Source organism: Myotis nattereri (genome assembly GCF_964212035.1).
Source record: "Myotis nattereri genome assembly, chromosome: 18".
NCBI lineage: Eukaryota > Metazoa > Chordata > Mammalia > Chiroptera > Vespertilionidae > Myotis > Myotis nattereri.
This window is the reverse complement of record NC_138093.1, coordinates 29336926-29353991: the sequence shown is the minus strand read 5'-3', so window position 1 is coordinate 29353991 and position 17066 is coordinate 29336926. Positions and strand designations below refer to the sequence as shown.

Sequence of the window (17066 nt, the reverse complement as noted above, 5' to 3'; positions counted from 1 at the left end):
AGACATCCTCCCTTCAAAAAACAATTTAGCCTGGCCGGTGTGGCTCAGTGGTTGAGTGTCAACCTATGAACCAGGAGGTCATGGTTCGATTCCTGGTCAGGGCGCATGCCGGGGTTTCAGGCTTGATCCCCAGTAGCAGGCATGCAGGAGGCAGCCGATCAATAATTCTCTTTCATCATTTATGTTTCTATTTCTCTCTCCCACTCCCTTCCTCTCTGAAATCAATGAAAATATATTTTTTGAAAAACAATTTAAGAAGATCATGACTTTTAGAATTTCCATTGTGTTTGTTGTCCTCTGGACACTAAAACTTTTTATTTTGTGGACCAAAGTCTGAGGCACAAATGAAGCATTATCTAAAGGTTATCAGTTGTGCTTGTGAATGGATGTGAGAGCTTGCTCTGTTTGTTTCCAAGGATTCTGCCCTGCTACAAGCTTGTGTTTAAGACAATAATCACAATTGATGAAATGAAAAAATACTTTATTTCACAGGAAAATTTGTTTAGATTACTTAAGGAGTTACATATAGAGATATAACCTTATGGACAAAGTTTGTTACTTATGCTGTCAAAGGTTACATGCAGAGTGTTAAAAGCTTAGGAAATGGTTTTGTTTTTTTTTCTGCAAACAATGAAACAATGACCATCAGCAGCTACCCTCATCTTCCTTTTCCGCTCCCTTGATGTAAACTCAAGGTAACCCATTACTGGGTCAGATCACATCTGTTTCCGTTATGCCAGAATTGTAAGCCTGATACTAGAAAAAACAGTATGAGACATTTCATTCTGTTTCCCAATGAGATAACCTAATTGTACCTGGTTCATGTGCCAGAGGTGTTAGATTAAAAGTCATTTTACGTTCATTATAGTTGAAACTGGTTGGGGTTGGAGAAGGACTATCAAATAATTATTTATCTCTTTACATTGATTTTTAGGGTAATTAAAATATGGGATTTACGTAAGAATTATACTGCTTATCGACAAGAACCTATAGCATCCAAGTATTTCCCGTACCCAGGTAGCAGCACTCGAAAATTAGGTAAGCCTTTTTATAGACTGTAGGACTTTTTGGAAGGACTTTTCGGGGAGTGTAAGTTTTTGTTAAAATTTTAAAATAAATATGCTAGTTTTCAGCAACATAGACTTGGAAAACTCTAATATATGTGGTTCTGTCTTTTTGAAGTTCAAAAAATAAAAACAAGAATATTTTTGGTTTGCATATATTTTGGAGAAAATGAATTTTAGTGATTCTTTTTGTAAAATGATCATTTGGCCTCAGCATTTTTATCTCATTTCTATTCATTGTCACCAGTCATGCTAACTAGAGTTTCCTTTTTCCAGGCTACTCCAGTCTGATTTTGGATTCCACTGGCTCTACTTTATTTGCTAACTGCACAGATGACAACATCTACATGTTTAATATGACTGGATTAAAGACTTCTCCTGGTAAGATCTTAGTCATTCAAGTTCTTACCCAGAAAACTAATACAGTCTTTTTTGTTAATGATAATTTGATGTTGGTTCTTTTCCAAGCCAAATTTATTATTAAGACATATGAGAATTTTAGAATCTTTGATTAGTTCTACTGATGAATTATCTTGTGGGACAGAGAAGGATGTTCTGCTCAGGTTTTGTTCTGTTTGGGGGTTGTTCATTAAATTAGTGGGCTGAGTTTTTTAATCCCCCACAATAATTCTTACCAGCCTTCTCAATATTGGACAATTGTTTCTTTTATGTTTTCCTTATCCTCACCTGTTTTATACTTCAAGAAAATTAAAAGTAAAATCTGATATTTAAAGCTGATAAATAACATTTTTAAAAAGAAACCAGTTTCTCAAGCATACACTAAGAGGGTTATTTGGGTTACATAATTTCTAGAACATTATTAATTGCTTAAGCAAGCTACATATTAGTAACCTGCTTTTTCTTACAGACTTTGAATTCTGTAACCAATCCCCATATCTACCCAGTGCCCACTAAAGTAAGATGTGCTGATAAATAAATCTCAAAATAGTATACACTATGCAGGGCTCTTAACAGAAGTTTCCAAAGACTGCCCCCAAAGCCGTTACTAGGATTTCATATCTGTAACAGCATTACAGTTGGTATTTCCAATGCTCTGAAATAGGTCTAAACAAGGACAAGAATATTTGGAAAGGAAAGAGTTTTTGTAACAAATTTTGCTATTTTCCTGAATGGAATTCGAATTTAGACAACTTCTAATTTAGTTATCATTTTGTTATTTATACTGTGGCATGAAAAGAAACCTTCAGTTCAGATTATCCTTCTATTATCAAACAGATATGTCCAAGGCCACTTTACTAACAATTTAGCAACCTTTTTACTGTGTTCCTAAAATAACTTAATTGGCTATCACAAATAGAATGATACAGATATAGATATTATGTTTCTTTAAAATTGAGTGACAGATGTGTGTATGCATGGCACATATGGTAATTGCTTGCTTTTTTCAAAACTTCAGAAAGGGTCTTGGGCTCAATACTTGTTCTCCCATACTTTTTAAAAAATTATTATTATTTTAAATATATTTCTATTGATTTTAGAGGGAGAGGAAGGGAGAGGGATAGAAAAATAGAAACATCAATGGGAAAGAAACATCCATGATCGACTGTCACCTGCACACCCCCTACTGGGGATTGAGCCCACAACCTGGGCATGCGCCCCAGTTGGGAATCAAACCAGTGACCTCTTGGTTCATAGTTCGAAGCTTAATCACTTAGCAACACTGGCCGGGCTACTCTCCCATACTTTTAATTTACAATATTTTATTATACTAAGTGATATTTATAAGGATGACTCTGAAGTACTTTAGTGAGGCATTTTAAGAGCCCAAATCATCAAAGAAAAATTAAATTGACCCCAATATAGGTTTTAGAAGGATTTTTTGCATGGTTTGAAACATTAATAGTGTACGTTATGCTAGCCTTTCTTACACCAGCAGAGGGCAATAAATACTTATAGGTTTAGTGGGAAATTTGGTCTGTAGCAGTGGTTCTCAACCTAATAATGCACGACCCTTTAATACAGTTCCTCATGTTGTGGTGACCCCCAATTTCATTGTTACAAATTGAACATAATTAAAGCATAGTGATTAATCACAAAAACAATATGTAATTATATATGTGTTTTCCAGTGTTCTTAGGCGACCCCTGTGAAAGGGTTGTTCAACCCCCAAAGGGGTCGCGACCCACAGGTTGAGAACCGCTGGTCTGTAGTGTTCTATTCATAGTTTAGAGCTGAAAAAGATGAACAGTTACAGTTTTAAAGTTGTATTCTGAATAAAGGAGCCTGTTTATTTTGTGGGAATTTATTTCTTGTTAAGGAGGTTATTAGGCTGATTTTTGTTTCCCCAAGGGGATTTTATTGGCTTCCATAAAGTCCGTCTTAGTTCCTTAAAACTGTCTGGTCATATCTAAATCTATGCATGTCTCTCTCCAATATGACATTTTAGTCAAATCCTTGGTAATATAGCCAATGTTTCCAATTGTGTCCTGTTACAAAGAGAACAGATTCTTAGAGAATGTATGTAAATAACTATATTGCATGAAAATAAGAATACTCACTAAGATTTTCCAAATTTTGTAGGGATCAGGTAGGAAGAAAAAGACAACTTTCAATTTTGCTTAGAAAGGTATAGTTTACCAAATTGCTATGGGTCATAGGTAGGTCAGGAGGGAAAAAACATGTCCTTATATCTGAAAAACAAAGATGAAAGAACCAATAATATTTCAAATAAAAAATCATGAATATTATCATCTTCATTAGTTCATTTAGTCTCATGTAGTTCTTGTTGATCTTGATCTTTTGTTAGCAGTTTTATGAAGCCATCAATTTCTCCATTAGAAATCTATATATTCTTACTAATTCAATAGCATGATCTGAAAGATATTAGAACCTTGTATTCCAAAGTACTTTCATGAATCTCTTTGAAGATAAAACACATTTTGCAAAAGCATCAGAGTGAAACAATGACTGTAAGTGACAAAAGACTTAAAATATCATGGTTAAAGATCTGATTACCATGCAGTTGACAGGGAAATTTGCTTATTTCTGTAGTACACATTTTAAAGTGCAACTAGAGCTGCACTTTTCCCAAGTAGAATTATGACTGATAAAACCAGGACATTGTTTTAGAAATTACATGTAATTTTTAGAACATTTTTTATATTAATATTCACTTATCCAATATAACTTAAGAAGGCTTACTTAGCATAACTTATTTGGCAATGTTTCCTATATAATTTAACCTGCCAAATAAGCCTAATTAGTTTAATATCTTCCTTTTTATAAAAAGAGAACAAATCTTTTGAAATGTTTTAGAGACCCTCTGAAAAATTAGTTAGTTGAAATAAAAAGATTTCATTTAGAATTTGATTATGGGAAGTTTGTCAAAACTTAAAAGTTTTTAAAATAATCAAATAAGATCACAGGTCACTGTGAAACAATACTTAGCTATTAATTTAACCATAATAACAAAGATTTTGCAGGCAAATTCGGAAAGTTAAATACTTATAAGTAAAACTCAGCTCTTATAATAAAAAAATCTGATAAAACATAGGAGATTATTTAGATAAAACATAAAATTCCTACTTTTTAGGTAGATTATTCAAAGGTAAAAAAAAAAAAAAAGCCATTCGTAATCTCTTTATCAAGAGCAGACCAAACGTCCAATAACACTTCGTTCTTTTAACAGGGAAAATCGAATTCTAATTTTGCATCAGCTTACTTTTGATATTAAAACATTTACTTAATTAAATTTTATCTATATGTTAGCCAGCTTGACCATGCATAAAACTCTTTTCTTTTTTTATTTATTTCAGAGAGGGAGGGAGAGGGAGAGATAGAAATATCATTGATGAAAGAGAATCATTGATCGGCTTCCTCCTGCATGCCCCCTAGTGGGGATCAAACCAACAACCCGGGACCTTTCAGTCCACAGACCAACGCTCTGTCCAGTGAACCAAACCAACTAGGGCAAATTATTTTCTTAAGATTCCTTTCTCACAAACCTTCTATAATTTTCTTTTTTACATTGAAATTTTGCCCTATGCTTTTTCCTCTCTTTTTTTTAACCAGGCTTTAAGATAAAATTACTTTCTTTTCCCTTAACAAAATATATCTTCATTTCTTATACCATGTTTCTTTTTCAACTGAAAACATAAATCTTATTTTTCTTGCATACTAGGATGTTTCCCTTATTTTAGTAACTTTAACTACATATGTTAATTAGAATTTTCAACCCTTAGAAGCCTTAATTTCTAGTGAAAAATAAGAAGTAAGCAATTGTGGACTGTTATAACAGTGTTTTTTGTTAGCAAACTGTGAACCCATTCCATAATTTCTAGAAACGTATTTGTTCATAGTATAGTCTTTTACTAAAGCACAGAAACATAGTTCACTAATAGACCCAGACATAGTAGATCTATAATATGTGTAGCTGAAATGATTCATATCCTGCTTAACTTCACAGTGAAAGTGCTTAATGTAGAGAGTATTTGATATGTAGGCTTTTTCTTGAAAAGGTATAAGTAGAAAAGTATTTTTCTAGTTTTATTCTAGCAAAAGGAAGGGATTTCTGTGAGCACTAAGGGAAGCTGTTTTACTGTGCTGTGACCTGGAGTTTACCATTAAAAGGGTCACCCAAGCAGAGTCATGGAGTTATTTGGTTATTAATGATTGTTGGCACATCCTATGCAATATACCTAAAGATAAAGTTATAGATGGATATGGAGCTTATGTATCATCCATTATCCTGTGTAATCAATAAATGATATACTATCCTCTTGAATGACAACTGTATAAGTTTCTTAATTATTTATTTCCTTCTGTTAGAAGATTGGAGTGGAAATTTGTTTCCTGCCTAAATGTTTTCTTAAATTCTCCAAAACATTTTTTTTCTTTTATTTTCTAATGTTCTGATGCTGGAGACTTCAAATTTTGGTCTCCATAGGTTACATGAACCTATCAAGCACATTATGCTAGACTGGATTACTTGCCCTTGTATCATGTACAGTGAGAAGTCTAAAACTAAAGGTTTAACCTGACCTAGTTGGAGTATCTTACATATGAACATATAGTTTGCCACAATAGCAACTTTTATTCTTCAGCCTATTTCAAGTGCTAGGTTAAAAAGATTCCCTCATCCCAGACAAGCTACCCATAAATCTTTACTCTTTTTACTGATTTTTACCTATTCATGCAACAAATGTTTGAAGGTCTACTCTATTCAAAGCACTGTAAGGATAGTGAGGAAAGAATAAGATATGAAATTGATCCTCAATAGATCAAAAGTCTAAGAGAAAGAAAGATCAGTGTGTTATATAATGGGGAAGGCCATGCCTTGAGGTAGGTAGAGAGGGTCTATAAAGGCACTTAACTGAAAGATTAGACAGTGGCTCTATTTTTGTTCTTTAAGAATGTTTTTCACTACTTCCCTTTAGTCAGCTCCATACCGAGTATTTGGGTTCAAATCATGAGATTGAATCTAATATAATAATGTAATTTCCTTTATTTTCTGACATTGTCCAGTTTTGGTGAATATAGCTTGACCATCTATTTCAATAGTCAAAACACTCATTTTTTTTCCCATTTGGCAGTGGCTGTCTTCAATGGACATCAGAACTCTACCTTTTATATTAAATCCAGTCTTAGTCCAGATGACCAGTTTTTAATTAGTGGCTCAAGTGATGAAGCTGCCTATATCTGGAAGGTAAGTTGCTAAATTTCCCCCACAAATGTGAAAATAAAGTATTCTTGCAAATACTTCTTTTTTTCCAAGATGAGGTAAGTTTATTGTAAACACATAAATGATTAGCCTTTTCTACTTCAGATGTTTAGTAAAAGTTGCTTCTTGCCTTTTAATATAGCCAAAACTTCACTCTGTTGTCACAAAATACATCACACTTTCATGGCCAGAGCTTCTCAGAAATTGACAATCTGTATCCTCCTATAGTTTCAGATTATCCAGAAATTGAGAATTCAGAAAACCCTTTGTTTTCAAACTCTCATTCAACATACATGGAGTATTTTAATCTTTAGGATTCAGTCTATACCCAAATCAGCCATAGAACCTTGCACAAAATACTCAATATTTGTATAGTAATCGTGTTCCTTACTCTCTTCCTAAAAGTGATTTAATCTTCAGGCTACTAAAATAAACGTGGCTTAATAGCATTATTTAAATTTTTTTGGTTTTACAGATTTCTCATTTCTGCTACACAAACATATACATATAAACTAGTATATTACTTTTAAAATATGTGGTTCTAAAATGACTACTGTAAGCTAGGAAATTTAAATCTATTCATTTGAAGTCCAATGGAGAAAATTGAAATGTTACACTCAAATAGCACTTGCTAACCACTGAAAAGTGGCTCTTGTGGTAACAATTAATTATAGAAATGTCTGGGAATTCAAAAGAGAAGAGCATTGAGGCATTGTTTTCCTAGGGCTAGAAATTAATTATCTCCTAGGTTGCCCTGTAATTTCATAAATGTCCTTGACATTGGTGAATTGAATGATCAGAGTTCATACATTTTGGGTTTTAGAGTCATAATGTCTAAAACTTTATAGGTCCATGCCAACCTCTAGGAAGTCATTATCTTTTTTCTTTTAATACAGTGCTAGAATCTTTCAGGTATGAAGCATAAATCTTCAGCTAAATTTCATATGATATTGGGGGGAGTACTAAAAATGATTTTTCTATATATGTAGAGTTGCAAAGATGCAAACACTACCTTATCAAAAGCTTTCAGTAACAATATCCTAGATGGTCACATGGTGGAGATATTGTTCTGTCCAAGATGCTTTTGTATTTGGCTTGTCTCTTTTTCTATAATATATTTCTTTTATTTGTTGTATTTTTTAAAAAATATATTTTATTGATTTTTTACAGAGAGGAAGGGAGAGGGATAGAGAGTTAGAAACATCGATGAGAGAGAAACATCAATCAGCTGCCTCCTGCACATTCCCTACTAGGGATGTGCCCACAACCAAGGTACATGCCCTTGACCGGAATTGAACCTGGGACCCTTGAGTCCACAGGCCAACGCTCTATCCACTAAGCCAAACCGGTTAGGGCTATTTGTTGTATTTTTAAGTGAAAATTTGTTTATGAAACATAAATTTGAGACCCCCATCTTGTGATAAAAGTTTTCACCTAGCTTCTTATCTATAAAACTTTTCAGAAGAGCTTTAAACTTCAACAATATGTGTCACTAGCACTAATATTTCTGTCTTATATTTTAAATTTTGAGTTTCAGATTAGGTCTTATGTGTCTTATTGTACTATCTTTTGGTTTTTCCTTTCACCTTCCCTCCTTACCTACATTTTTTCCTCTAACTTTGGCTCCCAACTTAGCAGTAAGATTTTATTCCTACCAAAATCTTATCTTTTTAAGTTTCTTATTTCTTAAAAAAAAAAAATTTCCGACACACCAAAAAGCATAATAAAAGATTATCCAAAAAATACTTATGCCCTGATTATTTTTAAAAATAATTTTAAATAAGTTTGTTAATTACATACATAATTAGGATACAAATACAGTTTTATTGGCAATTCTTACAAAGTTACTTCCTAGCCCTTTTCACTAGTACAAAGGCCTTTTTGGTGGTGGTGGTTGTTTCAGAGAATGAGGGTTGAGAGATGCTCCCCCCTCTTTAAAGACATGCAATAAAATTATTTGGCTGGTGTTAGTAACCCTAACCCATTTTCAGATATCTAATTAATGGCTATCATATATATGGGTGACTCTGAATTCCTAGGCTGGGTCACATGTTAGTACAGAATGACGTGGGTCAGACATGATGTTCTTCTGCCTGTCCACACATAACTCAGTGTGCAGGCTCTGATATTTGAGATCCTGGCAAGCTTACTGCACCTAAAATTGAATTAGCCTAGTGGGGTGGCTCAGTTTTTCTTTTCCATGATAAAACAAGGCGGTTGAGATTTTAAAAGAAAATTTCACACAAGCCAAGTATCCAGCCTATTTGGTTGTCTATAACTCTGCTACATTTCCAAAAGTCCTAATTCTTTCAAGTGTTGGTATTTTTTCTACACTAAAAATTCCATGGGCATAAGAAGACAGTGAAACAAGGAAGTTTTAGATCTTGAGAGGTAGGAGAATGGCCTTTTCATTCTCACCACTGCTCAGCAAACAGATGTAATATAAACTCTTTGATACTAACATCCAAGACCTAAAAAGATTTAATATTATATTTTTTCTTTGTAATTTCCTACCCCTTGTCCCACCGTCACCCTTATTCCCTCCTTCCCTGGTTCATTTCTGATGTAACGACTGAATAGTATTGAAGTGGTTATAAATAAACTGATTTGGCACAGTCATTGTACCGCTGACTGGTGAAACATTGAGCCTGACACTTTAGGAAGTGTAAATGATCTCATGGCAGAAATAAAGATTATATTTGGTTTCTCACTGGGCAGAGTAAGGAGATTTTTTGAGGAAGGGTGCTGATCTTTTTGCATGTTTAAGTAGATAAATGTTTTACAAGGTCTGTAGGTTAGAGCCAGTTACTACTAGAAGTACCTTTGTAGTTCTGGGAGTTTAACTTTGGGATTCTTATGTTTTGAATTAAAGTCTTTATAACAAGTGGAATATGTAAGAGGACTATTTTCTGTGTTTTGACCATCCCAGAATGCATAGATGTAAATGTTTCTTGGACTTAATGGTCTCCTCTTTATAAAAGTAGAGGAAGGCTTAAAAAAAAATAATGTAATTATGGTAATTTTTTATAATAATGAAATGACAATAAATAAAAATTTATTTGAATAAAAATGAAGGATTTAAAAGCCACCTGAGTTTCATTCGAGGAAACTAATCTTCCTTGAAGCATACCATACTAGGATAGTCTTAACCTGCATTCATAAATACTTATTGGACATTAGTTCTTATTTCAATTCACAACATGCCCTTCCCTCCACTTTTGTTATTTAAATAGACTTCATGTAAAATAACCTATGTTAGTCATTTTATTGTGTACATTTCAGTGATTTTGAGTATAATCACAATACTATGCAACTGTCACCACCATCTCATTTCCAAACGTTTTTATAACTCCAGAAAGAAACTCTGTACCCTTTAATACTCACCTGCCCCTGGCAACCACTAACCTATGTTCTGTCTATGGATTTACCTATTCTGGACATCCTATCTAATAAAAGAGACACATGGTAATTGGCGTACGACCACTACCCTTCTCATTGGCTAATCAGTGAGATATGCAAGTTAACTGTCAGCCAAGATGGTGGCCGGCAGCCAGGCAGCTTAAAGCGAACATGAGGCTTGCTTGCTTCAGTGATGGAGGACTCCAACGTTCCCCGCCTGCCGCTGCAGGCCTCTGAGCTGGCAGTTTGAAACATAGTTACAAAAATAGAAGCTAAACAAAACCCCAGAAACCAGCTTTCAGCTAGCCGGGATCTCAGACCTGGAGTTGATACAGAGTTTCGATTGTAGAACCGAAACAAACCAGATACCTGCTTTCAGAAGCGGAGGCCTAAGAGCTGGAGCCTCAGAGCTAAAGCTGGCCCAGAATTAAAAAAAAAGAAAAAAAGGAGCAGTTGGGAGCTTCAGTCACCCCCAGCCTGAAAACAGCCCTCAGCCCCTCACCCAGACTGTCCAGGCACCCCAGTGGGGACCCCCACCCTGAAGGGTGTGTGACCAGCTGCAAACAGCCATCATCCCCTTATCCAGGCTGGCCAGGCACCGCAGTGGGGACCCCCACCCTGATCCGGGACACCCTTCAGGGCAAACCAGCCAGGCCCCACCCATGCACCAGGCCTCTATTCTATATAATAAAAGGGTAATATGCCTCCCAGCACCGGGATCAGCGGAGCCGCGAGGTCTCCCGGCACCGGGATCAGCATGACAGGGGGCAGTGCCCAAACCCCCTGATCACCCTGTGGCTCTGTGTGTGACAGGAGTCGGGGCCACAACCTCCCTATCGGCCCTGCTCTGTTCCTGACAGGGGAAGGCGCCCCAACCCCCTGATCGGCCCTGCTCTGTGCCTGATGGGGGGAGCTTCCCAATCTGATCGCCCTGCGGCTCTGTGTGTGACAGGGTGCGGCGCCCCAACCCCCCCACCCCACGGGCCCTGCTCTGTGTGTGACGGGGTAGAGCCATAACCTCCCCATCGGCCCTGCCCTGAGTGTGAGAGTGGCGGCGCCCCAACCCCCTGATTGGCCCTGCTCTGTGGGTGATAGAGGGCGGCGTCCTAACCCCCTGATCCGCCCTGCTCTGCGTGACAGGGTGGAGCTCCCCAACCCCCTGATGGGCCCTGCTCTGTGCGTGACAGGGGGGAGCTCCCCAACCCCCTGATGGGCCCTGCTCTGTGCGTGACAGGGGGTGGCGCCGCAATCTCCCCATCGACCCTGCCTTGAATGTGACAGGGGGCGGTGCCCCAACCCCCCAATCAGCCCTACCCTGAGCGTGACTGAGGGTGGCATCGCAACCTCCCGATCCGCCCTGCTCTGTGTATGACAGGGCGCAGCGCCCCAATTCCCCAATCGGCCCTGCTCTGAGCCCGACCAGGGGCTGCACCTAGGGATTAGGCCTGCCCTCTGCCACCCAGGAGCAGGCCTAAGCCAGCAGGTCGTTATCTCCCGAGGGGTCCCAGACTGCAAGAGGGCACAGGCCAGGCTGAGGGACCCCACCCTTCCCCCCCGAGTGCACAAATTTCTGTGCACCGGGCCTGTAGTTTCATATAAATGGAATCATACAATATGTGATCTTTTATATCTGAGTTTTTTCACTTAACACATTCTTTTTCTAAATATATTTTTATTGATTTCAGAGAAGAAGGGAGAGGGAGAGAGAAATAGAAACGTCAATGATGAAAGAATCATTGGCTGCCTCCTGCACACCCCACACTGGGGATTAAGCCTGCAACCCCAAATTAAACCCAGGACCCTTTGGTCCTCAGACCAATGCTCTAGCCACTGAGCCAAACCAACTGGGGTTCATTTAACATGTTTTTAAGATTTATTATTATTATTGCATGTATCAGTACTTCATTCCTTTTCATGGCTGAATATTTCATTGTATAGCTAGTAAACATTTTGTTTATCCATTCATCTATTGGTCGACATTGGACTTATTCTACTCTGGCTTTCTGAATAAAACTATGAATATTCATGTACAGGTTTTTTGTTTGAACACTAGAGGCCCGATGCACGAAGATTCGTGCAAGAATGGGCCTTTCTTCCCCTGGCTGCCAGCACCGCCTTCACTCTGGCCCAGAGCTGCCTTTCTGCCTTCATTCCGGCCTGGAGCTGCCCAGAGGCCTGGAGCGGCTGGGGTGTTGCGGAACGCCATGGCAACGATGCAGGCGTCCCGCCCCACCCCACCCCCACTGCTTGGCGCCTGCATATGCAAATTAACCTGCCATCTTTGTTGGGATGATTTGCATGCTCACTCCTGATTGGCTGGTGGGTGTCATGAAGGTATGGTCAATTTGCATCTTTCTCTTTTATTAGTGTAGACTAGAGGTTCGGTGCACAAAAATTTGTGTACTGGGGGGTGGGGGGGGTGTCCCTCAGCTCGGCCTGTGCCCTCTCGCAGTCTGGGACCCCTTGGGGGATGACCACCTGCTGGCTTAGGCCCACTCCCCAGGGAATTGGGCCTAAGATGGCAATCAGACATCCCTCTGGCAGCCCGGCAGCCCTCGGGGGATGTCCACTTGCCAGCGGGGAGCAGGCCTAAACTGCAGTTGGACATCCTTAGCGCTGCTGAGGAGGCAGTAGAGGCTCCCACCACCACCGCTGTACTGGTGGCCATCAGCCTGGCTTGTGGCTGAGCAGAGCTCCTCCCATGTGAGAGCGACCTGACCACCAGAGGGCAGCTCCTGCATTGAGAGTCTGCCCCCTGGTGGTCAGTGTGTGTCATAGTGACCAGTCATTCCCAGTCTTTCTGCTGTTAGGATCAGTTTTTCATATTACCCTTTTAATATATAGGATAGAGGCCTGTTGCACGGGTGGGGGCCGGCTGGTTTGCCCTGAAGGGTGTCCTGGATCAGGGTGAGGGGCCTGGATGAGGGGATGATGGCTGTTTGCAGCTGGTCACATACCCTTCAGGGTGGGGGTCCCCACTGGGGTACCTGGCCAGTCTGGGTGAGGGGCTGAGATCCGTTTTCAGGCTGGCGGGTGACTGGGGCTCCCAACCTCTCCTTTTTTTCTTTTATTCTGGGATTTATTTACCTTCTATGGCTGTCACTGGAGCTGAGAGCCAGCTTTAGCTCTGAGGCTTGGCTCCAGCTCTGAGACCTTGGCTGCTGAAAGCAGGTATCTGGGTTTGTTTGGGTTCTATAATTGTAACACTGTTGCGGTCCTGCTCACTCCAGCTCTGAGCTCCAGCTCTGACGGCTGAAAGCAGGTTTCTGGGGTTTATTTAGCTTCTATAATTGCAACATCGTTTCTTAGAGTTGCAGCTCTGAGGCCGGCAGCGGCAGGCGGGGAACGTTGGCTTCCTCCATTACTGGAACAGGCAAGCCTCCTGTTCGCTTCAGCTGAGTGGCTGCCGGCCGCTATCTTGGTTGGCAGTTAATTTGCTTATCTTGCTGATTAGCCAATGGGAAGGGTAGCGAAGTTACGGTTAATTACCATGTTTCTCTATTATTAGATAGGATGTTTTCAATTCTCCTGGGAGAATATACCTAAGAGTAGAATTGTTGGGCCATATGGTAATTCTGTTTCGCTTTTTGATGTTTTCATTTTTAATTCTGTGTAAAGTGCCTATGGTAATTATTCAACAAATGCTGGCTTTTATTATCATTATTATTCCTACCTTATTATGAAATTGTAAAAAGTTTTTCTAGGGGATCTAGCCTTTGTTTTTTCTCTTAGATCCTATAGATAAATGCAGTAATGTACATACATTCTACTGGTAGATGTTTGATTTTCTTTTGGAAATTTATTTTGATCTTTGAGTACACGTTTAGGTTCTTCTAGGTATTATAATACCTGGAAACTGAGGAAGGGGTTGTATCATGAAATGAAAAGCTAGAGGCAACAAGCAGAGTAAACCAGTGCAGAATAATACGTTTCTACCAGGGAGGGTCAAGAGGGCATGAGGATTTCCTTTTCCTTTAAATTTGCTGCTATCAGACCTGCTGGTGATTAGAAACTTAATGGGCTGGGACCCATTAGTAGAAGAGGAAGGAGAATTTCTGTAGCTATTCAGATAGTTAAAGACTATCTTGAAATATGCTAACTCGTAGGAGAATAAGTTATTGTTGTCTGTGACATTGTAGGAGTAGGCAGTAAGTGAAATCCTTTCAGATAGTACTCAGAAAAAGCTTCCTTTCTGTTAAACTTTTATTGACACAGCAAGGCAAAGTAGACTCTTCTTTGTCTTCTTTTGCTCTTTGAATCATTATATATGTGCCATTTAACTAACCCAAGAGAGGAGTAGTAATAAGTTGGGTAACCTTATGATTTGGTGTGTCAAGTCTTTTCACTACAATCTGAGGAATCTATTAAGTTTTCTTAGCCATATTCACAAATACTCTTTCCAAAGTTGCTTCCACTTTTTCTATAAAAATGAGCAATGATTCAGAGCCTCAGGAAACTGATGAGAATAATTTCTCTTTTTCAAACAAACGTGCTAATAATTATTATGTGAGTTTGTTCTTCATATTGTGCTGGTCAATTCCTGTGGCCTCTGAAAGAGATTAATAGCTCTTGAATCAGACAGCTGTCAAATAGATATTACTATTGGTATCCAATGAGGGGGGAAATAGGATTCTTAATCACATGTGTAATACTTCACAGTGTGACCTTTTTTATACATTAAATTGTGGCAATACTTACTTGAAAACTCAAGGTTTCTTTAAGCAAATTAACTGAAATAAAATTTTGGAGGAGTTTTTCTTCCAAAAATGATATCGAAGGGCCATGTAAAATAGAGTTTATATCCTTCAAAATGAAGGGACATAACTTGAGACTTCGGTAAAAGTCAGTCAGTCTTCTTTGGAAGAAAGACGATCCTCTTATCCCAAGAATGTTAATAGCTTGTCTCAGGTACCTTAAGGAAATATATAGTTCATATAGTATTCCCGGAGGTAGCTGGCTAGAGAAGATCTAAAAATGTCTAGGGTATGTAAAAGCAGGATTCTACTTGAAGTGCACTACCTAGCAGATGAACCACATCCTTCCATAAAGTTTACCAGCTTAGTAAGGGACAATACCATTTTGAGTTTTAGTCAAAATATATAGATATATATATAAAATATAGATAATCCTGATTAGAAATAAGACCTATACTGGTATCTAAACTCATTATTTACTTATTTGGCTGTTTTATCAGATCAATGATGAAAATACTTTGATTGCCCATTGGGACTCTTTTTCTAAGCTATAACTAAAACATGTCTAGGGGCCTTTGGTAGCAACCCTAAACATCTCTATGGTACAAATATGAAAAGAGTCAAAGCCTTTATGTGGGAGTCCTAACACTGTTCTGCTGACATTTCTTTTTGATGGTCTGCTAGGTGTCCACACCCTGGCATCCTCCAACTCTGCTCCTGGGTCATTCTCAAGAGGTCACATCTGTGTGCTGGTGTCCATCAGATTTCACAAAGGTTTGTAAACAAATCTCCATAGTTGGATTAAAAAATAGATCATAGATTTGTATGTTTTCTCAAGGTTTAGTTTGAGTTACATAGATTTTCATGCTTAAATATTTAAAAGATCTAGAGGCCAACCAGTGTTTATATCAGCATCAGAGTTATTCCTTTCCTAAACATAGAATTACGTTTTTAACATAATTAAAATTAAATTTTATAAGGTAAAAAAATCTAAGGTGAGAACTTGTTTGTTTGTTTTTAACTTTTCTACATATAAATGTGGTAACATCTTCTCTATTCTTCACATGCCTAAAAAATGCTTAGTGTGAAGTTTTACCATGTTAGGTTATCTGTGATTAAACTACACAAGAAGTAGTTCCAAAATGTTCAGACACTGGAAAAAAGAAAATACTCTCAGTTAAATTGTTTTAATAGTGAATACAAATTTTAAAACCCTGAAAGATAGAAAGGCCAGAAACAAACAAATCCCTATGAGTATATGTAGGGATTTTATATAATACTAGCCCCAGTTCCACTCACTCTTCTACCCTCTACTTCCTCTAGTCTTTGGGTTATTCTAGGTTTATAGGAAATCTCAATTATGTAGAGATCTCTACTTTCTCATTTTGACATTTGCCTATTTTACCATCTGTTTTTTATGTTCTGGGAACTTTTCATGGTCTAGTTTACTCCTGGCATCCCTCCTAGTAGCCCTGTATGACCATTTCTGTGGTCAGCTTCCTGATGGACCTTTTTTTGAAATCATTACTTTAATTACCAATAATTACATTGACATTACACTAGTGACATTTGTCCTTTGAGATTCCATTCTTACAGTAAAATATCTCCTTTTAACTGAAGTTCTGTGTCATCTTAGAACTTAGATGGTTTTTAAATTATTCAGTTATGTCATCTCTTTGCAACCATCATATGTTGCCCTTATCTCTACACACAGAAGGGATTCAAAAAAGTGGCAGGGTAGTTTACCAATACTAATCTAATAACCTCCTTTTTAAAAAGTTTGAAATAATTTTATCCCTGGCATAGAGTTAGGAGGGTAAAATATGGTTTTAAAAATAAAAAGGTCTTGCCTTTAAAATTGGAAAAATTTGTATCTAGATCTGCCACTCAATTATGGTGATCTTTGGCAAATAATTTTATTCCTATTTTGTAGATGAGATTATTTAAGTACAAGTATTTTTATATTGTGAAAATTAAATAAGATAAAGAATGCAAATTGTCAAACACACGGTAGGTGCCCTGTAAATAATAACTCTTGTTAACAGACTGTAGAGTAACTGGAGATTCCAGGCATTTTTTGTTGAGCAGTTAAAATATGTGTGTCTTCTTTTGGCCTCCCATTAAGGAAAGGAAAAAGCTGCCAGTCTCTTGGGGCCAAGACTTAAGAGAACGTGTGTTCTTTTTTTTTCTATCTCTTTAGTGACTGAAATAGAGAAATTATATAAACAA

The 17066-nt window shown here is 37.9% G+C and overlaps 1 protein-coding gene across 1 annotated transcript in view; it reads left to right on the top strand.

The window, feature by feature from the left end:
* The window catches only part of DTL (denticleless E3 ubiquitin protein ligase homolog), a gene marked incomplete at its 5' end in the record, with an annotated part of 47768 nt that overhangs the window by 15902 nt on the left and 14800 nt on the right, over positions 1–17066 (top strand). Inside the window, 4 exons of the mRNA XM_081113127.1 lie at positions 935–1038; positions 1341–1445; positions 6617–6729; positions 15522–15611. Of these exons, the coding sequence (XP_080969253.1) occupies positions 935–1038; positions 1341–1445; positions 6617–6729; positions 15522–15611 (412 nt within the window). The remainder of the gene's footprint in view (positions 1–934; positions 1039–1340; positions 1446–6616; positions 6730–15521; positions 15612–17066) is intronic.